Source organism: Dermatophagoides pteronyssinus, unplaced genomic scaffold (genome assembly GCF_027571235.1).
Source record: "Dermatophagoides pteronyssinus isolate colony J.1.1.1.1 unplaced genomic scaffold, Derpt_VIB-CSIC_2022.12 sq0002, whole genome shotgun sequence".
Lineage (NCBI taxonomy): Eukaryota > Metazoa > Arthropoda > Arachnida > Sarcoptiformes > Pyroglyphidae > Dermatophagoides > Dermatophagoides pteronyssinus.
The window spans coordinates 1,134,187-1,150,889 of record NW_027461526.1 but is presented as its reverse complement, the minus strand read 5'-3'; the positions used below and the strand labels follow the sequence as shown (position 1 = coordinate 1,150,889).

Here is a 16,703-nt window from a genome sequence, read left to right as displayed (position 1 = left end):
TTATGAAATAATTTATAAAATATTGGCTCTATATAGCTCTAAATTTGGAATTGAATTCAATCAACAAAAAAAACATAATGTCATCCTGTTAGTTAAAAAAAATGTTTTTCCATCAAATTTATTCTGCTAATTAAAAACAAATATTTGATTAAAAAGATAAATTAAATTGAAAATGATTACCATGAATGGATTCAAATGAATTATCAACAACATTAACGGGTAATTCATTCACTTTTCAAAGATTAAATTCAAGTGAATTGATAAAAAAGAAAAGAAAAAAAATAATAGAAAAAGAAACAGTCATCTATCAAATTTTTTATCAGCACGGAATTCTTTGAATCTTATTCGATTCTAACCGGTTTGCTATTCGGTCGGCTTGGCCAAGTTCAAAGCATTCTTTTTACTATATTTTTTTTTTTTTTTTTGAAAAATTTGTTATCATTTTAATAAAATTCAGTTTGATTGAGATTTATTTTTATCCTACATGATTATCTTTATATTTTATTTAAAAAAGATCCCATCAAGATCTTTACCATCTTTATTTGGTTTCTTTTTTTCAATTTCTAGTTTCTGCCGTTGCGTTCCATTTAATTTTAATCACTACAAATAAAGAAATATTACGGGAAGTTTTTCAATGACGTTTCGTTGTATATTGTTCCTAATTGTCACCATATCATAATTATTTTTATTGAATTGAAACGAAACTATAAATTGATGATAAATTTGTAAATGGAATGGAAATTTTCTTGTTTTTTTCTCTTCATTCATAAAGAAAAAATTGATTATCGGTGAAAGATTAATAAGTGGATTTTTGGAGTTTGAATTTGGATAAATACAGCCAGAAGTGAAATTTATTTATTTGGAATTAATAAAATCCAAAATGAGATAATTATCATGTTGTGGTGATTTTTATCAAAAACAATCCAGGTTTGGTGAGTTTAAAAAAAATTTATTTTGGAATTTTTTTCAATTAACTTATATGAATAATGACAGACAATCAATTAACAAACAAAAAAAAAAAAAAGAAAAGAAAATCAATTACTTAGAAATTATCAAGGACATTTGTGAATTTGTTGCGGAACTGCTGCATAGAAACGCACGCTAAATTTGGATGACAAGTTTGTTTTTTGATTTTGAACGCTAACTATTCATTAGATTGTTAGAAATTAATCAGCTCATTAAATATAATTTAATGAATCATTATTTTATTGATTTTATTCATCGTCATTCAATCGATTGTCAATGATCATTATCATTTGAATCAATGAGATGTGAGCAATAAAAAATATACAGACAATTCGGGCATTAAAAAACAGAATCAAAAATGGAATAAAATAAATTATATTTTTATTTCGATTTTTTTTTCTCGTCGATACATTTTCGGTTATATTAATTATAATAATGATAAAATCTGGAAAAAGGATAGATTTTTTTTGAAAGATAATAATCAATGGAAAAAAAATTCCATACAAAGACATATACAAAGTGAATAAGATTGATTGAGTGATGAATTTTGTATTTGAACAACGAACAAAAAAAAAGAAAATTTCCTCATTTAGCCATTAATGTATTTCGTTGTTCAGTAGATGATGATGTAGTGGTCGAATTTTTGAAATTATTAAAAACATTTCCGATACTTTTACCACTGTTATTCGATTTGATTGTTGATGTTGTTGAAGATGATGAGGATGAGGATGATGATCGAAATGATGTTGTTGTTGGATTTGATCGGATGAATAGTTTTTTTGCTGCCAATAATTCATCATTAACCAAATGTGAATGAATTGGATGTTGATGATGTGATCGAAGTGATGAAGATGATGCAAATAGATTTTGTGTTTGATTAAGTTGATGATGATGATGATTATGATGATTGCCATGGCCATGATTTACATTTACACCACTATTATTGATAATATGTTTTTCACGTTTATGTTTTGTACGACGATTCTGGAACCAAACTTTTATTTGTGTTTCAGATAGATTGAGATCACGTGCCAATTGTTTACGTTCACATCCGACAACATAACGATTTTTTTCAAATATTTCTTCCAAACGTAATAGTTGTCCGGGTGAAAATGCCGTACGTATACGTTTTGATTTACGAAACATATTGGAAAAATGATATGCTGCAGCAGCCGCTGCTGCAGCCGATGGTGATGTTGTTGTTGTTGTTGCTGCTGATGATGATGATGATGATGCAGAAGATGATGATGAATGATTTGAATCATTAAAAGATGCTTTATTAATCGAATGTGGTGATGGTGATCGTTCATTCATTTTGGTCAACGGATTATTATCATGAATTAATTGATAATGATGAGATGATTGATGTTTTGACTTTATAGATAAAGGATCATATTTATCTGTGAAAATTATAAAAAATAGAAAAGAATATTAATGAGCAGAATAATAAAAAAACAAATAAACGAATGACAAGAACAAAAATAAATTCGTTGTTCATAATTATTATTGTGATGATTAAAATTTTTTTTTTTGCTCATTAGTTTACACAACATCATCGGCATCATCAATTTCAGACAAAAAAATAGATAATAATTATATAACCAAGATGCCGTTGTGATAATTATTTAGTGAAACGTCATCATCATCATCAGTGTTTATGTGTTTTTGTGCAATACTGAATAATTTGTTTTTTTTTCTTTTTCGAATTCCTAATGAATGGAAAGCATTATTCTATAGTTAATTGCATTTATTAGTTGAATGAATGAATGGATAAGGTCCAATTCGGGTGTATGGTATGAAGTGTGCATGTGTCTCCGTGTAAGTACAAAGAGGATGCTATTATTATTTTACATTTCAATTCACAACAACTATTCATTTTGATGTATTTTCATTCTTTTCATTATTCTCCTATCATAGTATATATCAGAAACATTGATGGTCAATGGTGCGAATAATTAGCTAGCTTGATTCTTTTCATCATGTTCATCACATTCATCATCATCTTCATCAACATGGATTCAATTGAAATCGAGTTCATTTTATGGAAAATTTGGATATTCCTTTAGTACTTTTATCTTTGGTGAAAAAAAAGCTGCTAATTCAATTGTTTGAATCCTGTATAGCATGAATTTTATGTAATTGCGGATATTGCCGATCGAATACAATCGTTTGCTAAAAAAAATTTGCTATTTCAATAACATTTATTTTATATCATCATTAAGGATAATAAAATTGATATTGATTTGTCATTCGATCATTAACATCAGCTTCAAATACAAATTGTTTCTCGAACCAATTCCAGGATCGTTAACACTAATTTCTTTTCAATTTGATTTTGAATGAATTATTCTTCCAGCTGGACAATCTTGATCACAATTACATTTGAATGATGAAAATAAAATCCGGTATTGGCAACAACAACAAAAAAAAACATTGTTGTATTACATAATAATGATGCTGTTGTTGATGATGATGGATCGTTAAGTAGAATGATTTTGCAATTGATTTCACCTTTTTTTTCGCCATATTGGTCTATTATCCATTGATATATGTTAAGTGTAGGAAAAATCAACAAATTCCGATTTCATTCAAAGTGAAAAAACGTTTAGGGGATTGGTAAAAAGAGAAAAGAGCATCGAAGCGGAATATTATTTTTTCTTTTTCCTTTTTATTAGTGGCGTCATTACATTACAATCTAAATGTTGTTTTTATATATAGAGAATGAATGAATGATGTTGGTGATGAAAACTTTTTTTTCCATCTAATTTCAGGATTTCCAATTAATAGCTAAACAGAATCCTCATCATCATCATCATCATCATCATCATCATCAAAGATCTGATGTTGCAATTAATTTTTAATTGCAAATGGTGATAACAACAATTTCTTTTCCATCTCTTTCTTTTTCTCTCTATCTGTTTCGATTCAATTTATTCATTTAACATTCATTCTATCGATTAATAGACAATTACAATCACAAAACCATTTTAGTTTGATATATATGTGTTTGTATGTCTATATGAATGTTGATTCAATAATGTTGTCCTTGTTTTTTTTGTTATTATTTTTATTATCATTATTATTGTTGATGATGATGAGAATTGAGAGACATAAACAAATTTCTTCACAATTACAGTGCAATCATAATGATAATAGTTATCATTAAAATCATTATTTTGATTGTCATATATGAGAAAAAAAAACCCGAATAGATTCAAATCAATTTCATCCATTTCACACGCATATACACAGACATTGATTATTTACCGAATAGAATGATAATGATTGAGATTGTTGATTGATAGACATGGTTGGACAGAAAAAGAGAGAGAGAATGGTAATATCAATTTGTGAAATAATAATAATAATCATCAGCGTCATTAACGCCCAAATCATCATCATCATCATCTTAATCATCATCGAGATTCAATTTGAATCAGTTTTTTTTGCTCATTTGCCAATCAAATAGAGGGGTTAATTTGGATGAACAAAAAAAAATTATTACAATGATAAATTTTCGAAATTCTTTTCTTTCCTTATTTATGATGATGATGATTATAATAATCATCATTCATTAATGATCGAATGATTGCCATTTTTCTTTTATTTTTATTATTACCATCATTTTGTCATCATTATGAATGAAATTATAATCCAGATGAATTCCATTTTTCAATGTATGTCAATCCAAATACTGTAGAATCATTAGCACCAAATAAATCATTATCTCTTTTTTTAATTTCAATCAATCTTAAAGATTAAATACTCATAAAAAAAATTCTTCAAAACAAAAATTAATGACAATTAAAATTCGAAATTGATGATGCACGAATGATAAACAATTATATTTTTGCTATATAAACTTTTTCATCGATCGATAAACATTTTCGAAATTGGAAAAAATAATGATAATAATAAAACATAGGATAGACGGGCAAATAAAAACAACAACAACAAAAAAACATTAATTGAATGATAATTAGAATCTAAATCGAAAACGATCAAATCAATCGTCAATATAACTCATTGATGCCAAATGATTATCATTGATGATGATGATGATTGTCATGAAATTAACAACCTTGTTTAATGGTATGTATAGAAAAAAATTAATGGATTTGTATGAGCAAAAGGAAAAAAAACGTTGTTGAAAACAATGAACAAATAGAATGTGTGAATTCTTATTTTTATAATTAAAATGAAATTTTTTTTACAGCTTTCAAATTAATTGAAATTGTCGTCATCATGAAGTAATCATCGATGTTTGGTTCCATCAATATTGTTGAAAAATTTTCATTAATTTTTTTTTATTGAAACCAAATATCGAATAGCTCATATCATAATATTCAATTGTGTAATTATTATCATCATTTTAAAACAAATTATGATCACCTAAATTCGAATGGGAAATAAAGATATCCAAAAGCTATAATAACAATTGTTGTTGAATATATTGCGACATATAGACAGACTGTTTTTTTTCAAAATATTATAATCCAGTAATGACATATCTTTTTTCATAAAATATCCATTAAACAATGATGACATTGAACAACAACAACAACAACAAAATAAATCAAAGAAATAAAATCTAATAATTTTTGAACATTAATGACAATGATTGTGTTTCTATAATTAGATTTTTGGTCTCTCACTTTTTTTGAATCGGATAATCAGAAAATTCATTAGTGATATGGTAAGTATAATGTAGTCCATGATGGTGGATTAATCGACAAAAAAATGAATAATTCAATCTATACGACGATAATTACCATTATTATAATTATGGAGATTATGATTAAAAAGAAAAATGATATGTACAATTCAATTAATGATTATTAAAAAAAAAAATTGTTGATATGTAGGATAAAGAATTTCAATTTGAATTGATAATGATAAAGAAAAGGGAGAAAAAAGTCTGGATTATCTTTTCTGTTTATCTTGGATTAATTATCTTTTTTTTGTATACAATTTGATGATGATGATAAAGAAATACATATATGAATCCAGCAATGACAGCTTTGATGATCCAAAATATTTTTAATGAGTTTCAAGTTTGATGAATGATATAGATATTTCATCATTTTGATATGAAAATTTAATTAAATTAATTAAATTATATACATTTTTTTCTAATGTTTTTTATTTTGTTTTCGATGGCCGAATTATTTTAATTTAATATTTTTGTTTTTGTGCTGTTTCTTTCGTTCAATTTGATTAGTTTTAATTAACAGTAAAACTCACCAGGTATGTATATAAATTAATTATGATTATAATTATAAATATTTGGCAAAATCATATGGAAATAATTATCATTTAATATGAAAAATTATTGGAAGAGAGAGAGAAAAAATGTAGTTATTCGATATTAGGCAATTGAATTTAGTTGAAGAGAAGTGAAGAAAGAAAGAAAAAAATGATTTTCTTTTCCATATTCATATCATGTAACATGCATTCCATGTCAGATGTAAATTAATTATAATTAGGAGAAAAAAAAACAATTTCAACAACATTGAATCAATACCGGATAATTATAATGGATATTACTCTCTTTACTTGCTAATCGATACGAAAAAAAAATTTATGTGTTAATGGTGACTAAATATATAAATCGGCCATGCTATTTGATTTGATCATTAGGAAAATACGAAGCTGTTTCCCACTGTTTATCATCAAATTAATGGAATGATTGAAATAGATGGAGAAAGCCAATTATAATAATCAACAGCATTTTTTGTTTGGTCAGCAAAATAAAAAATGAATACAAGCAACACTTTTAAAGCTTTTGATGAGTAAAACCAATCATAAATGTAAGTTTATTTTGATTAAAAGCGAAAAAAATGGACAGCAACATTATTTGAATACACGTTTAAAAAAGATGAACGAGATCAAACTCAATTAGTGATAAAAAAAATTAATGAATGATTAGCCTGAAGGCTCAAAGTAACTAATATGTGAGATTCAATAATTTAGATTGAGTCCTTTTCTTGTTGTTGCTTTTTCAGCGATGGTCAAAACTTTTTTCTTATTGCTACTGGGATTATATTATCCAAAATGATAAACATCATGATATACGAAGCCAAAAAAAAGTGGAAAATTTTTCCTCCGATACAGGAGATTCATTATCAATCAACTATATTATTGTCATCTAATAACAGTTAGTGAGGAGATGAAAAAATATCAAATATGAAAAAAATGCACCAGAAACCAAAACATTTTCCAATTTATTCTGATGATAACAATCATTAGTTGCTGATGATGATAATGATAATAATGTTGATGGATATAATCATGAATTGCTAATTCATTAGTGATAAATGATGCTAAATAACGTCATCAACAACAACAAAAAAGGAGCCGAAAAATCGTTTTTGGTAATAAAAATGAGAATTTCATTTTATTTATATATTTTTTAATTTCATCTTTCTACAATCATCATCGATTATTATAATCGAAAATGAAACAACATTAAATGATTATATGATTCATTTAATAGAAATAAAATGATCGTTATGTTTTACAAATGAAATCATTCAATTATAAATTATAAACAAAAAACAAAATTTCGATTGAAAAGCAATTAGTTTGTTGAAATAAAAATCATTAATAATAATAAAATATTAACGAAAACATCATAGGCATGAATAGAATTGTCCGCTTGAATAGAATTGCATGGATCGCCATCATCATCGAAATAATTATTCATCATTAAAATAAAAATGGCAATTAATCGAATTGAATTAAATAGATTTTAATAGATTTCTATTTTTTTTCTACCACTATCAATGATGTTGATTATACATGATGTCCATTCATTCATTCATGTATACATTTATTTAAGAATCATTATATAATAGCTTCATTGAACAATTAAATGGAATGGTCGTTGTCATTAGTGATATGATCATATCTATCTATCTAGTTAGCATGAAACTTTTTTCTGTTATTATTACTAAATTTCTTTTCACATTTATTTATTTATTCACTCATTAAATTTTATTTTATTTTTTTTGAGGAAATGGGAGGACGAACGTGCTATGAATGTCTCATCATTATGATCATATATACATAACAACAGAGCATTTATTCTGATTTTATTTTTCATCATTATCATCATCGTCATCATACGTAATCATTTTTGATGATGATTATGATGATGATCAAATTAGTGGACGACGCCCCGTAATACGAAATAAAAAAGCAGATGATGAGAAGAAAAAGAAAAAAAAATTTGAAATTGTCATCATTATTGCATACATGAATTCATTTATTTCGATGGGCGATAAATAATGGATAATGATGATGGCAGTCATCAACAACAACAACAAAAAAAACAGAAACAGCAACAGAAGCGGTGGCAATTAAAATTAATTCATCATTAATTATTTAGCTAAATTAATTTTGTCGAATTTTATTTATTTTTCGTTCACTGCTTCGTTTTCTCTTTTTTTTTGTTCCTACCGACTTTATATATCTGTTTGGTGACTATTTTCAATTAAAATCGTATTTTTTCTGTTTGACTATATTTGTGTTGTATGTGTACGGGGAGTGTATTTTTGGTGATTCAAAAGCCGGAGAACGAATTTTCCTGTATAATTAGGAAAGCAGGCGAATTCAAGAGACAGAAAAAAAAGATAGATGGAATGGCTAATTGAAATTTACTAAAAATTGATTGCTTAATAGTCTCAAAATGTATGTGTGTGTTGGTGTGTACATTTGATATGAATAAGAATCCCTGAAACTTGAAATTGAAGCAATCGAAAACAATCAAATGTGAATCAAAAAATCATACCATTGTATGTGTGTTTGCAATGTTTTTTACTGACAAAATCTGGATTAACTAAAATGGATAGAATTACTTTGACTCTAAGCATTTATGAATTTAGAGTTCCTTGTTTTCATAAATGAAAAAACCCCATTTATTAATCAGATATAACATTAATTCTGTTGATTGGTTTTTAATTTTTTTCTCTCTTTTTTTCCCATTACCGATCTTAACAAGCCTATTGAATGTCGTAATCCAGTTGCAATAGATTTATTTATATTTTCTTTCAGTAAATCATTGATTAACAATATAGATTTTCTTCACAAACACAATAATTGTTTGAAATCAATCATATGATTACAAATTTATTTTTAAACATGTAACCAAAATATCCAGGAAAAAAAATCATTTTACAATCTATAATAATAATAATAATAGAAAAAAATGAATTAATAAATTATTTGATATCAGAACAAACATTGAGAAGAAAAAAAAATTAAATGTCCAAACAACAACAACAATATTAGTTATTATTAGCAACGAAACTAAATTGAATAGAGAAGAGAGTGAGAAGAAAAAATAACGAATATTTAGTTTAGATATATTTTCTATTGATTATCATTATCAATTGATGACGATAAAATAAAAAAGCTGATTTTGTTGATGATTATTATGTAATTACTCTCTCTCTCCTAGTTATATGTGTATCCATATCAAAAAAAGATATATAGCAAATATCAATAAAACACAGACACACATGTCGGTTATTTTTAATGAAATATCAATATTGTTCAATGTTGATATAATGATAATAATAAAATAATGATGAAGGAAAAGTCAATATTTGTTATCGATACATATGTTTTATGATATTAAATATTAATCAATATCAATACTGATAATAATAATTCAAGTAAAATATAAATGTTCAAAATAGGTGTGTGTGTGTGTGTGTGTGTGTGTAAGTACGCGCGTGTAATTAATATCTCTGAATTTCGATACTAATTAGTTGTTTAAATGTTGACAAAATAAATAAACAAACAAACAAACAATGATAATTTTTTTTTCTCCCCATATCGATATTATTTCATAATTTATTTTATTCCCTAAATAGATATCAAATAAGTACCAATATCTCTATCTCACTCTTTCTGATTTTCTCTTTGACAACAGTGACTTAATGATTCATTTCAAAAAAAAAAAAAAAAAAAATAATAATGGCGCAATTGTGATCAGTGAACGAGAAATATATATTTTTTGTTGTTGAAATGTTTCAAGTATTTTGGCAATTATTGATTAATTTGTTTTGAAAAAATAGAAATTTTAGATCATTTAAAACATGACAACCAATTTTTCACACTGTTTCCGATGTCAAAAACCTAGTGTAATATTATTATTATTATTAAGATCAAGGTTGATTATTATAGAAAACTTTTTTTTTGGAAAAAATCAATCAACCAAATCGTTATTTTATCTAATTTTGTCTAATCGATTAGATCAATTAATTAAACAAAATTAATTGAATAAATCATTATTATTTAACCTTGCCGCAATAATTGGTTAACAATTGGTTTTAGCAATTATGGTTTTTATTTGGGCACAAAAAATTCAATCATATGTGGAAACAAGGCGTTTATACACATACTGACACACCATAAACACATTACACTTACCACAGTATGGTAATGATGATCGTGATTGTGATGCTGATGATGAATAATAATTAAGATCATTCAATGAATTCGGAATGTCTAATACTATTTTTTCATTTGAATATTTACGATTTTCATTCATCAAATCATTAATGGACATTTTATTAGATGAAACTATCTGACCGTTTGATGCTGCTGTTAATGATGAATGTTGTTGTGGTGACAATGATAACGATTTAGGTGATTGTGATAAATTTGAGCATAATTCATATAATCGATGACTAGAAGAATTTTTTCTTTTTTCATTCAACATCTCATTATTATTACAGGAATCGATTGTTTTCAAATATTTACAATCACCATTATTGTTATCACTAAATTCATTTAGTTCATAAACATTGTGATCATCATGATGATCATCATCATCATCGATTTTAACATTTTCATCATCATTATCGGTGGCTATTTTGCTTTTTTTCATTTCATTCATTATTACTGATGGTGAAGTAATTGAATTTGAATTTTTTAATGAATTTAAACGATACATAAATTCAGCATATGAAGAAATTGATGAATTAGTTTGTTGTTGAAAAAATAGATTTGCATAATATGCAAGTAATTGATCTTGCCATTGTTTATCATTATTATCATTTAATGATCCAAATCGATTAGAAATCAATGATGATGATGTTGATGATGATGTTGACGATGATGATGAGGATGTTGAAGAACATGATTGTGATAGATGATTTTCCTGTGATTGTTGTCGATTAATAATTGAACATGATGAATCGGAATAAAGTTTTTCATAATACAATTGTTGAATACGTTTCAATTCATGCCATTGTTGTGACCATAATAGATCACTAATCATTGATGATTGTGATGTTGTTGGCGTTGTTGTCATTGTCGGTGATGATGATTGTGGTGATGATAAAGATGATTGATCATCTTTTATTGAACATTCATTATATAATTGTGATTTATCCGACAATTTTGTTGCCGACGAAAATGATTTTGTATCACCGCCTACTAACACATCAATCATAAATGAATTGGAATTCTGTCTGGTCGTTGTCTTCATTGTGGATTTATTCATATTATTTTTATCATTATTATGATTTTCATTTAAAGTCTTTATTAAATCATTTGTTATCGAATTTGATAATTGAAGATCTGATTTTGTTGTCGGTGAATTTCTTATTGATGAGGAATTAAATGCTATTTTTTCATTATTTGAATCATAATCAAATTCATTATTATTTGTCATTTTTATAAATTTGGTAGAATTTTCAGCTGCAATTGTTGTTGTATTATTAATTTCATCATCATCATTACTAATATCATTTGGAATTACAGTAGGATTCATTGCTTATTTATATCCTAACCGACGGATCAATAAGAATAAGCTTCTAATCACATGATAAATAACAAGAAAAAAATGATTGATTTTTTCAAAATTACAAATTTACACACACACAAACAAATACAGGTAACGTTGACGATTTGTTCAACAAAAAAAAATCTTGATTAAATTGCTAGATTATTTTTCATTTAGTTTCAATGAACTGTTGTTGTCTTGACACTATCATTGATAAACGACGAATGTGATTACGATGATGATGATGATGATGATTACGATGATAGAGAGAAAGAAAGAGGTTGTGAAAACAAAAATTTGTAATCGCGGTAAAATGATGTTGATAATAATTATGGTGGTACACATTTAAATTGAATACCATTTATTTTATGTGCGTCTAGTCATTGAATTGAATATACGAATTGAAATTCTCGAAGTAGTAGTATATTAGAAGAATGGGATAGAGAAAAAAACTAATAATAAGGATGTGCGTAAGAGAATCTGTAACGCACCAACAAAACATACACATAGACCAAAAACAAAAAAGAGGAAATTGTTTTCAATGAAAATGAAAAAATAAAGAGAGAATATATATCATATTTTTTAACCACTACTCATTTGGAATTTAAATTTCGCGCATTTTTTTTCTCAAAATGATTGTAAAACAGAAAATCAGCCACAATAATGGAGAGAAATTATAATCAATATAATTTTTGAAAAAATACTTTACTTTACCAATATGTTGGATCATCATCAGTGTGTCCTATATATTACCAAACAATTTTCCAATGTGTATTAATTGTGTGTATGTGTACTAATTTGCTAATTAAATTGTTAATTACAACTGCATAAGCATATTAATTAACTAATTAACTAATTGTTTAATTATTTTCTCTTTTTTTTTCATTCATTCATTCATTCATTCATTTGTTAATGTCGTATTATTCACATGTTCATTGTCATTGTTTTTTGTTCGCTCTCAATATTAATCATTTTATTCTTTATCTTTATCTATTTCTTTGGTTGTCAATTATTGAAATGGTTGAATATTTTTCTGAGAAACAAAAGTTTTTTTTTGTATTTTTTTCAGGCAAATTATATGGAAATTTTGTGACTAAAAAACTGGTGAAGACATTTATAATGCCAAAAAAAATTTAATTTAAAAATTTATTTATTTTCATCAAAAATTTATAAACCAGATGTAAATGATTGACGGTGTTTATTCACTTTTTACTCCTAAAATACTAAAATACTTTTGTTTGTTTAGAACATGAAACATGTGCGGGTATTTTTCATTTTTCCCATCATGAGAAAACTACAATTACTAATTAATTAATTGATGAGATTCTAATTTGATAGAAACACACATACACCGAATTTGTGATAGAATCCAGATATAGACTTCATTCAGAACGAATTTGTTGAAAATTTCTCATAAAGAAAAAATGATCTAATCAATGTTTATAATGATAATTGGAAATGTTGTTCATTTAATTGATTGATGTATTGTTTCTACAAGTAAAATACACAAAAATAAAATTGATTTTTAATCGAATTATAGTAGCTGTTGGCCAATCATGTGAAACACCACACGATGCCTGTGCAATGTGAATTATTATCAATAATCAGAATACATTGTTCAATTTACTTAGTTCTCTTTCCTCACCCAGATCTGATTGAATACCAAGATACATAAATACATTGTGTGTGTGTGTGGATAAACAATAACAAGCTTAAAGAATTAGGTTAGTATTATTTTTCCTTTCAAGCTAAACAACACAAATGTAGGCGATAAAAAAACCAAAAATATTATTATTTTTTTTTGCAAATCACCTTAACCAAGAAACAACAGTTATAACGAAAAAAAGAATACTTTTTTCGTGTAGATTAACTTGTTTTTTCTTCAAAAAATAATTACAGAATTATTTTATTTAAAAAAAGAGAATTACGAAAAGCTAAAAATAATAAAAATAGAATATTATGTTGCAACATCAAAAAATGGAAAATCAAAATTTCAAAAATTCTCTGAAGTTCGAAGAATGCATTTACATTTTTCGACGACAGATGTCGCGATCGTTTTGATTCTTTTCATTTAGAATTTATAAAAACTTGTTCGTAATTTAATCGAAAAAAAATAGATGACTCATACCTTACTCACAATGAATGAAAAATGACCAATTTTTTCAATTATCCAATATTGATGATTTTCCTTGTTAATCTGTATAGATATCAACAATAAGAATTCTTATTCAACATTCTTTAGATCCGATTTCATAAAAGAATTCGAATCGAATTCTGTCATTCTAATGAAAATAAGAAAAAAAACAAGGTGAATGAAACTATTGCCCATTACCATATATATCAATGAATACGAATGATAAATGATAGTTGAATATCGAATTTCTAATTCCAATCAAATTAGAAACAAGAAAAATCGAAATAAATTCCAATGTCTACACTTTTTCATTTTCGAAAAACGATAATATTCCTATTAACACTATTTGCATTAAATTCATGTCACGATATTTCGAATTCTTCTTAAAATTTTTTAACAATAAATATTAATGAGAATTAGATGAAAGTTAAGAAAAAAAATTGAATGAATTGAATTAATTTGGAACAAAAAAAAAAGTGGAGAATCTAACATATATCACGCAATTACATCATCTAAATATGAGTAAAAAAGAAAGATTTCTCCTTTCTTAATTGGCTTTGCTGAGTGAGAGAAAAAAAATACAAACTTTAAATCTTTTGTGCAATCGATACAATTTGAAATTAAATCAATTTTTTTGAAATGAATAAATTTTGAAAAAAAATATCAGAATTTTTTCCAGAAGCAGAATAATATTCGATTTAATTTTTTAAATGATATAAATTTCCTTTCAATTATTGGCTTTTTATTGAATTGCCCAAAATAGCCATTCATTTTTCATTTATTTCAATGATTTTTTTCACCCAAATTCTCATTTTCAAAAAATTTTTGATGATAATGATGATGATTGGTACAAATTTTCAAATTTATTTCTCATTTTAAGCAGAAAGAAAGAAAATATCCTCTTTTGAATGTGTTTTAAATTTTCGTTCAAATCAAAAGTTCTTCAACAAAAAAAGAAGAAATGATTATTTTAACAAGAATAAAATAGCATAATTGCATATTTCCGTTTAAAATATGCAATCATTGCATTGAATAACAAATAAATATTGAATGAAAATTCTTTTAAATTATCCTAAGAATCTTGGCAGAAAAAACCTTGATGATGACAAATATAATGAATAAATGTATAGCTTAATCAGATACTTAAGTGACCGGAAATTTCAATTTGTTCTTTAGTGTAATATATTTTTTTTTTTGGGAAAAAATCAATTCCAAATAGCGAAGATTTTCCATTTGATTGCATTTTCTTTTTCATATTTTGTTCAATGTTAAAATCATAATCAAGAAAAAAAGAAAAAGAAAATTTGTATTTACATTCAATTTCCGTAAGAATCCGATGAAGAAGAGTATAAAAAAATAATGATAAAATTATCGAGCAATTTGAAATTTTCCATAGAAATAAATGACCATAATCATAAATCATGGACAAGTTGTAAACAAATGATATCGTTCCATCGTTGTAATCAAGTAAGAAAAAAAAACTCGAAACATCTTTACTTGAGAAACAAAAATCTCATTGGCTGTTTTGAATATCATTAATTAATTTGTCCAATTTTGTTCTTGTTTTTTTTGTTTTAATTGCAAAGCATACTTATTGTTTGATATTCAAATGACAATGATGAAAATAAAATAAGGTCATCATCAAGAATCGAACGAATCTAAAGAATTGTAATGAAAATATAATGTTATAACATTATCATTAACAACAACAACAGCAACAACGAACTGAACTTTGAATTTTGACAGTTCGAAAAAGAAAGTCCAACTTTTTATTCTGGCAAAACTTTTTTCAAAAGATAGATAAAAGTTGAAAAGAATGAAACAAACTGATTTCCGAAGTGAACAAGAAAATCGAATGTTAAAAATGAAATAAATAAAAAGAATGTCTTTTGATAATGTGTTTTTTTCGCTCGTGTGTTTTGGTCATTTGTTCAGTTGAAACAAACAGAAAATAATACAGTTTTCATTGAGTAATTTATATTGAAGGGAAAACAAACAGCAACATATTCAACGAACGTAAGAATATCTTTGGTTTGACTTTTTTTTCGATAGATATTCTTTTGGTTTTTCCTATCTTCATTCATTCGTTATCTATCTATCTACATCCCCTTTTCACTCTTTTTCTTTCTGCTTGACAAATGACAGAAACAGTCATCATTGTCATTCTTATTGTTTATTGTTGTTTTGTTTTCTTTTTTTCAAAAACAATCACTGCCTTTTGTTATTGTGATGATGATAATGTCAAGAAAAAACCCGAATGATGTTTTGTCATTCTCATTCTTTCATGATGATGATGATATGATTCCCGAATCATCAACCATCAATGTTATATCAAAGTCGAATATCAAATATCTAAACCAGAAAAAAAGTATGAAATTTTTTTATTGTTAGCAAATCATTATTACAAATATCATTTTCATCATCATCATCAACAACAACAGCAACAATGATGATGGTCATTCTTCTATTCCATTAATCTATTATATGTTTTTTTCTATAATGTTTCAGTTAGATTTTATCATAAACAAACATTGAAAATAATAATTATGAGGATGTTCAAATGAGAAAAAAAAACAGTAAAAACAGTTAGTAAGAAAATTACCATGATCGTTATCGTTATCATCATTATTATCATCATCATAATTGTTAAGAAAAATTCTTTCAATCACAACGATTGAATGGCTGACCGTATGGCATTGAACCAATAAACAATCAAGATACATTTCAACAACAACCAGAAAAAAATCAAGATCTTTATTTTTCAATTTTAAAGAAAAATTTACACTTACTTTTCTAATCATAAAC

The 16,703-nt window shown here is 25.7% G+C and overlaps 1 protein-coding gene across 1 annotated transcript; it reads right to left on the bottom strand.

The window, feature by feature from the left end:
• Positions 1 to 1,330: 1,330 nt before the first annotated feature.
• On the bottom strand, positions 1,331 to 12,023 carry LOC113797378 (uncharacterized). The gene is made up of 2 exons (XM_027347742.2): positions 10,405 to 12,023; positions 1,331 to 2,366 (listed from the first exon to the last, which is right to left on the bottom strand). The coding sequence occupies exons 1-2, from the start codon at positions 11,750 to 11,752 to the stop codon at positions 1,552 to 1,554; spliced, it is 2,163 nt and encodes a 720-aa protein (XP_027203543.2). The 5' UTR covers positions 11,753 to 12,023; the 3' UTR covers positions 1,331 to 1,551.
• Between the last annotated feature and the right edge of the window lie 4,680 nt (positions 12,024 to 16,703).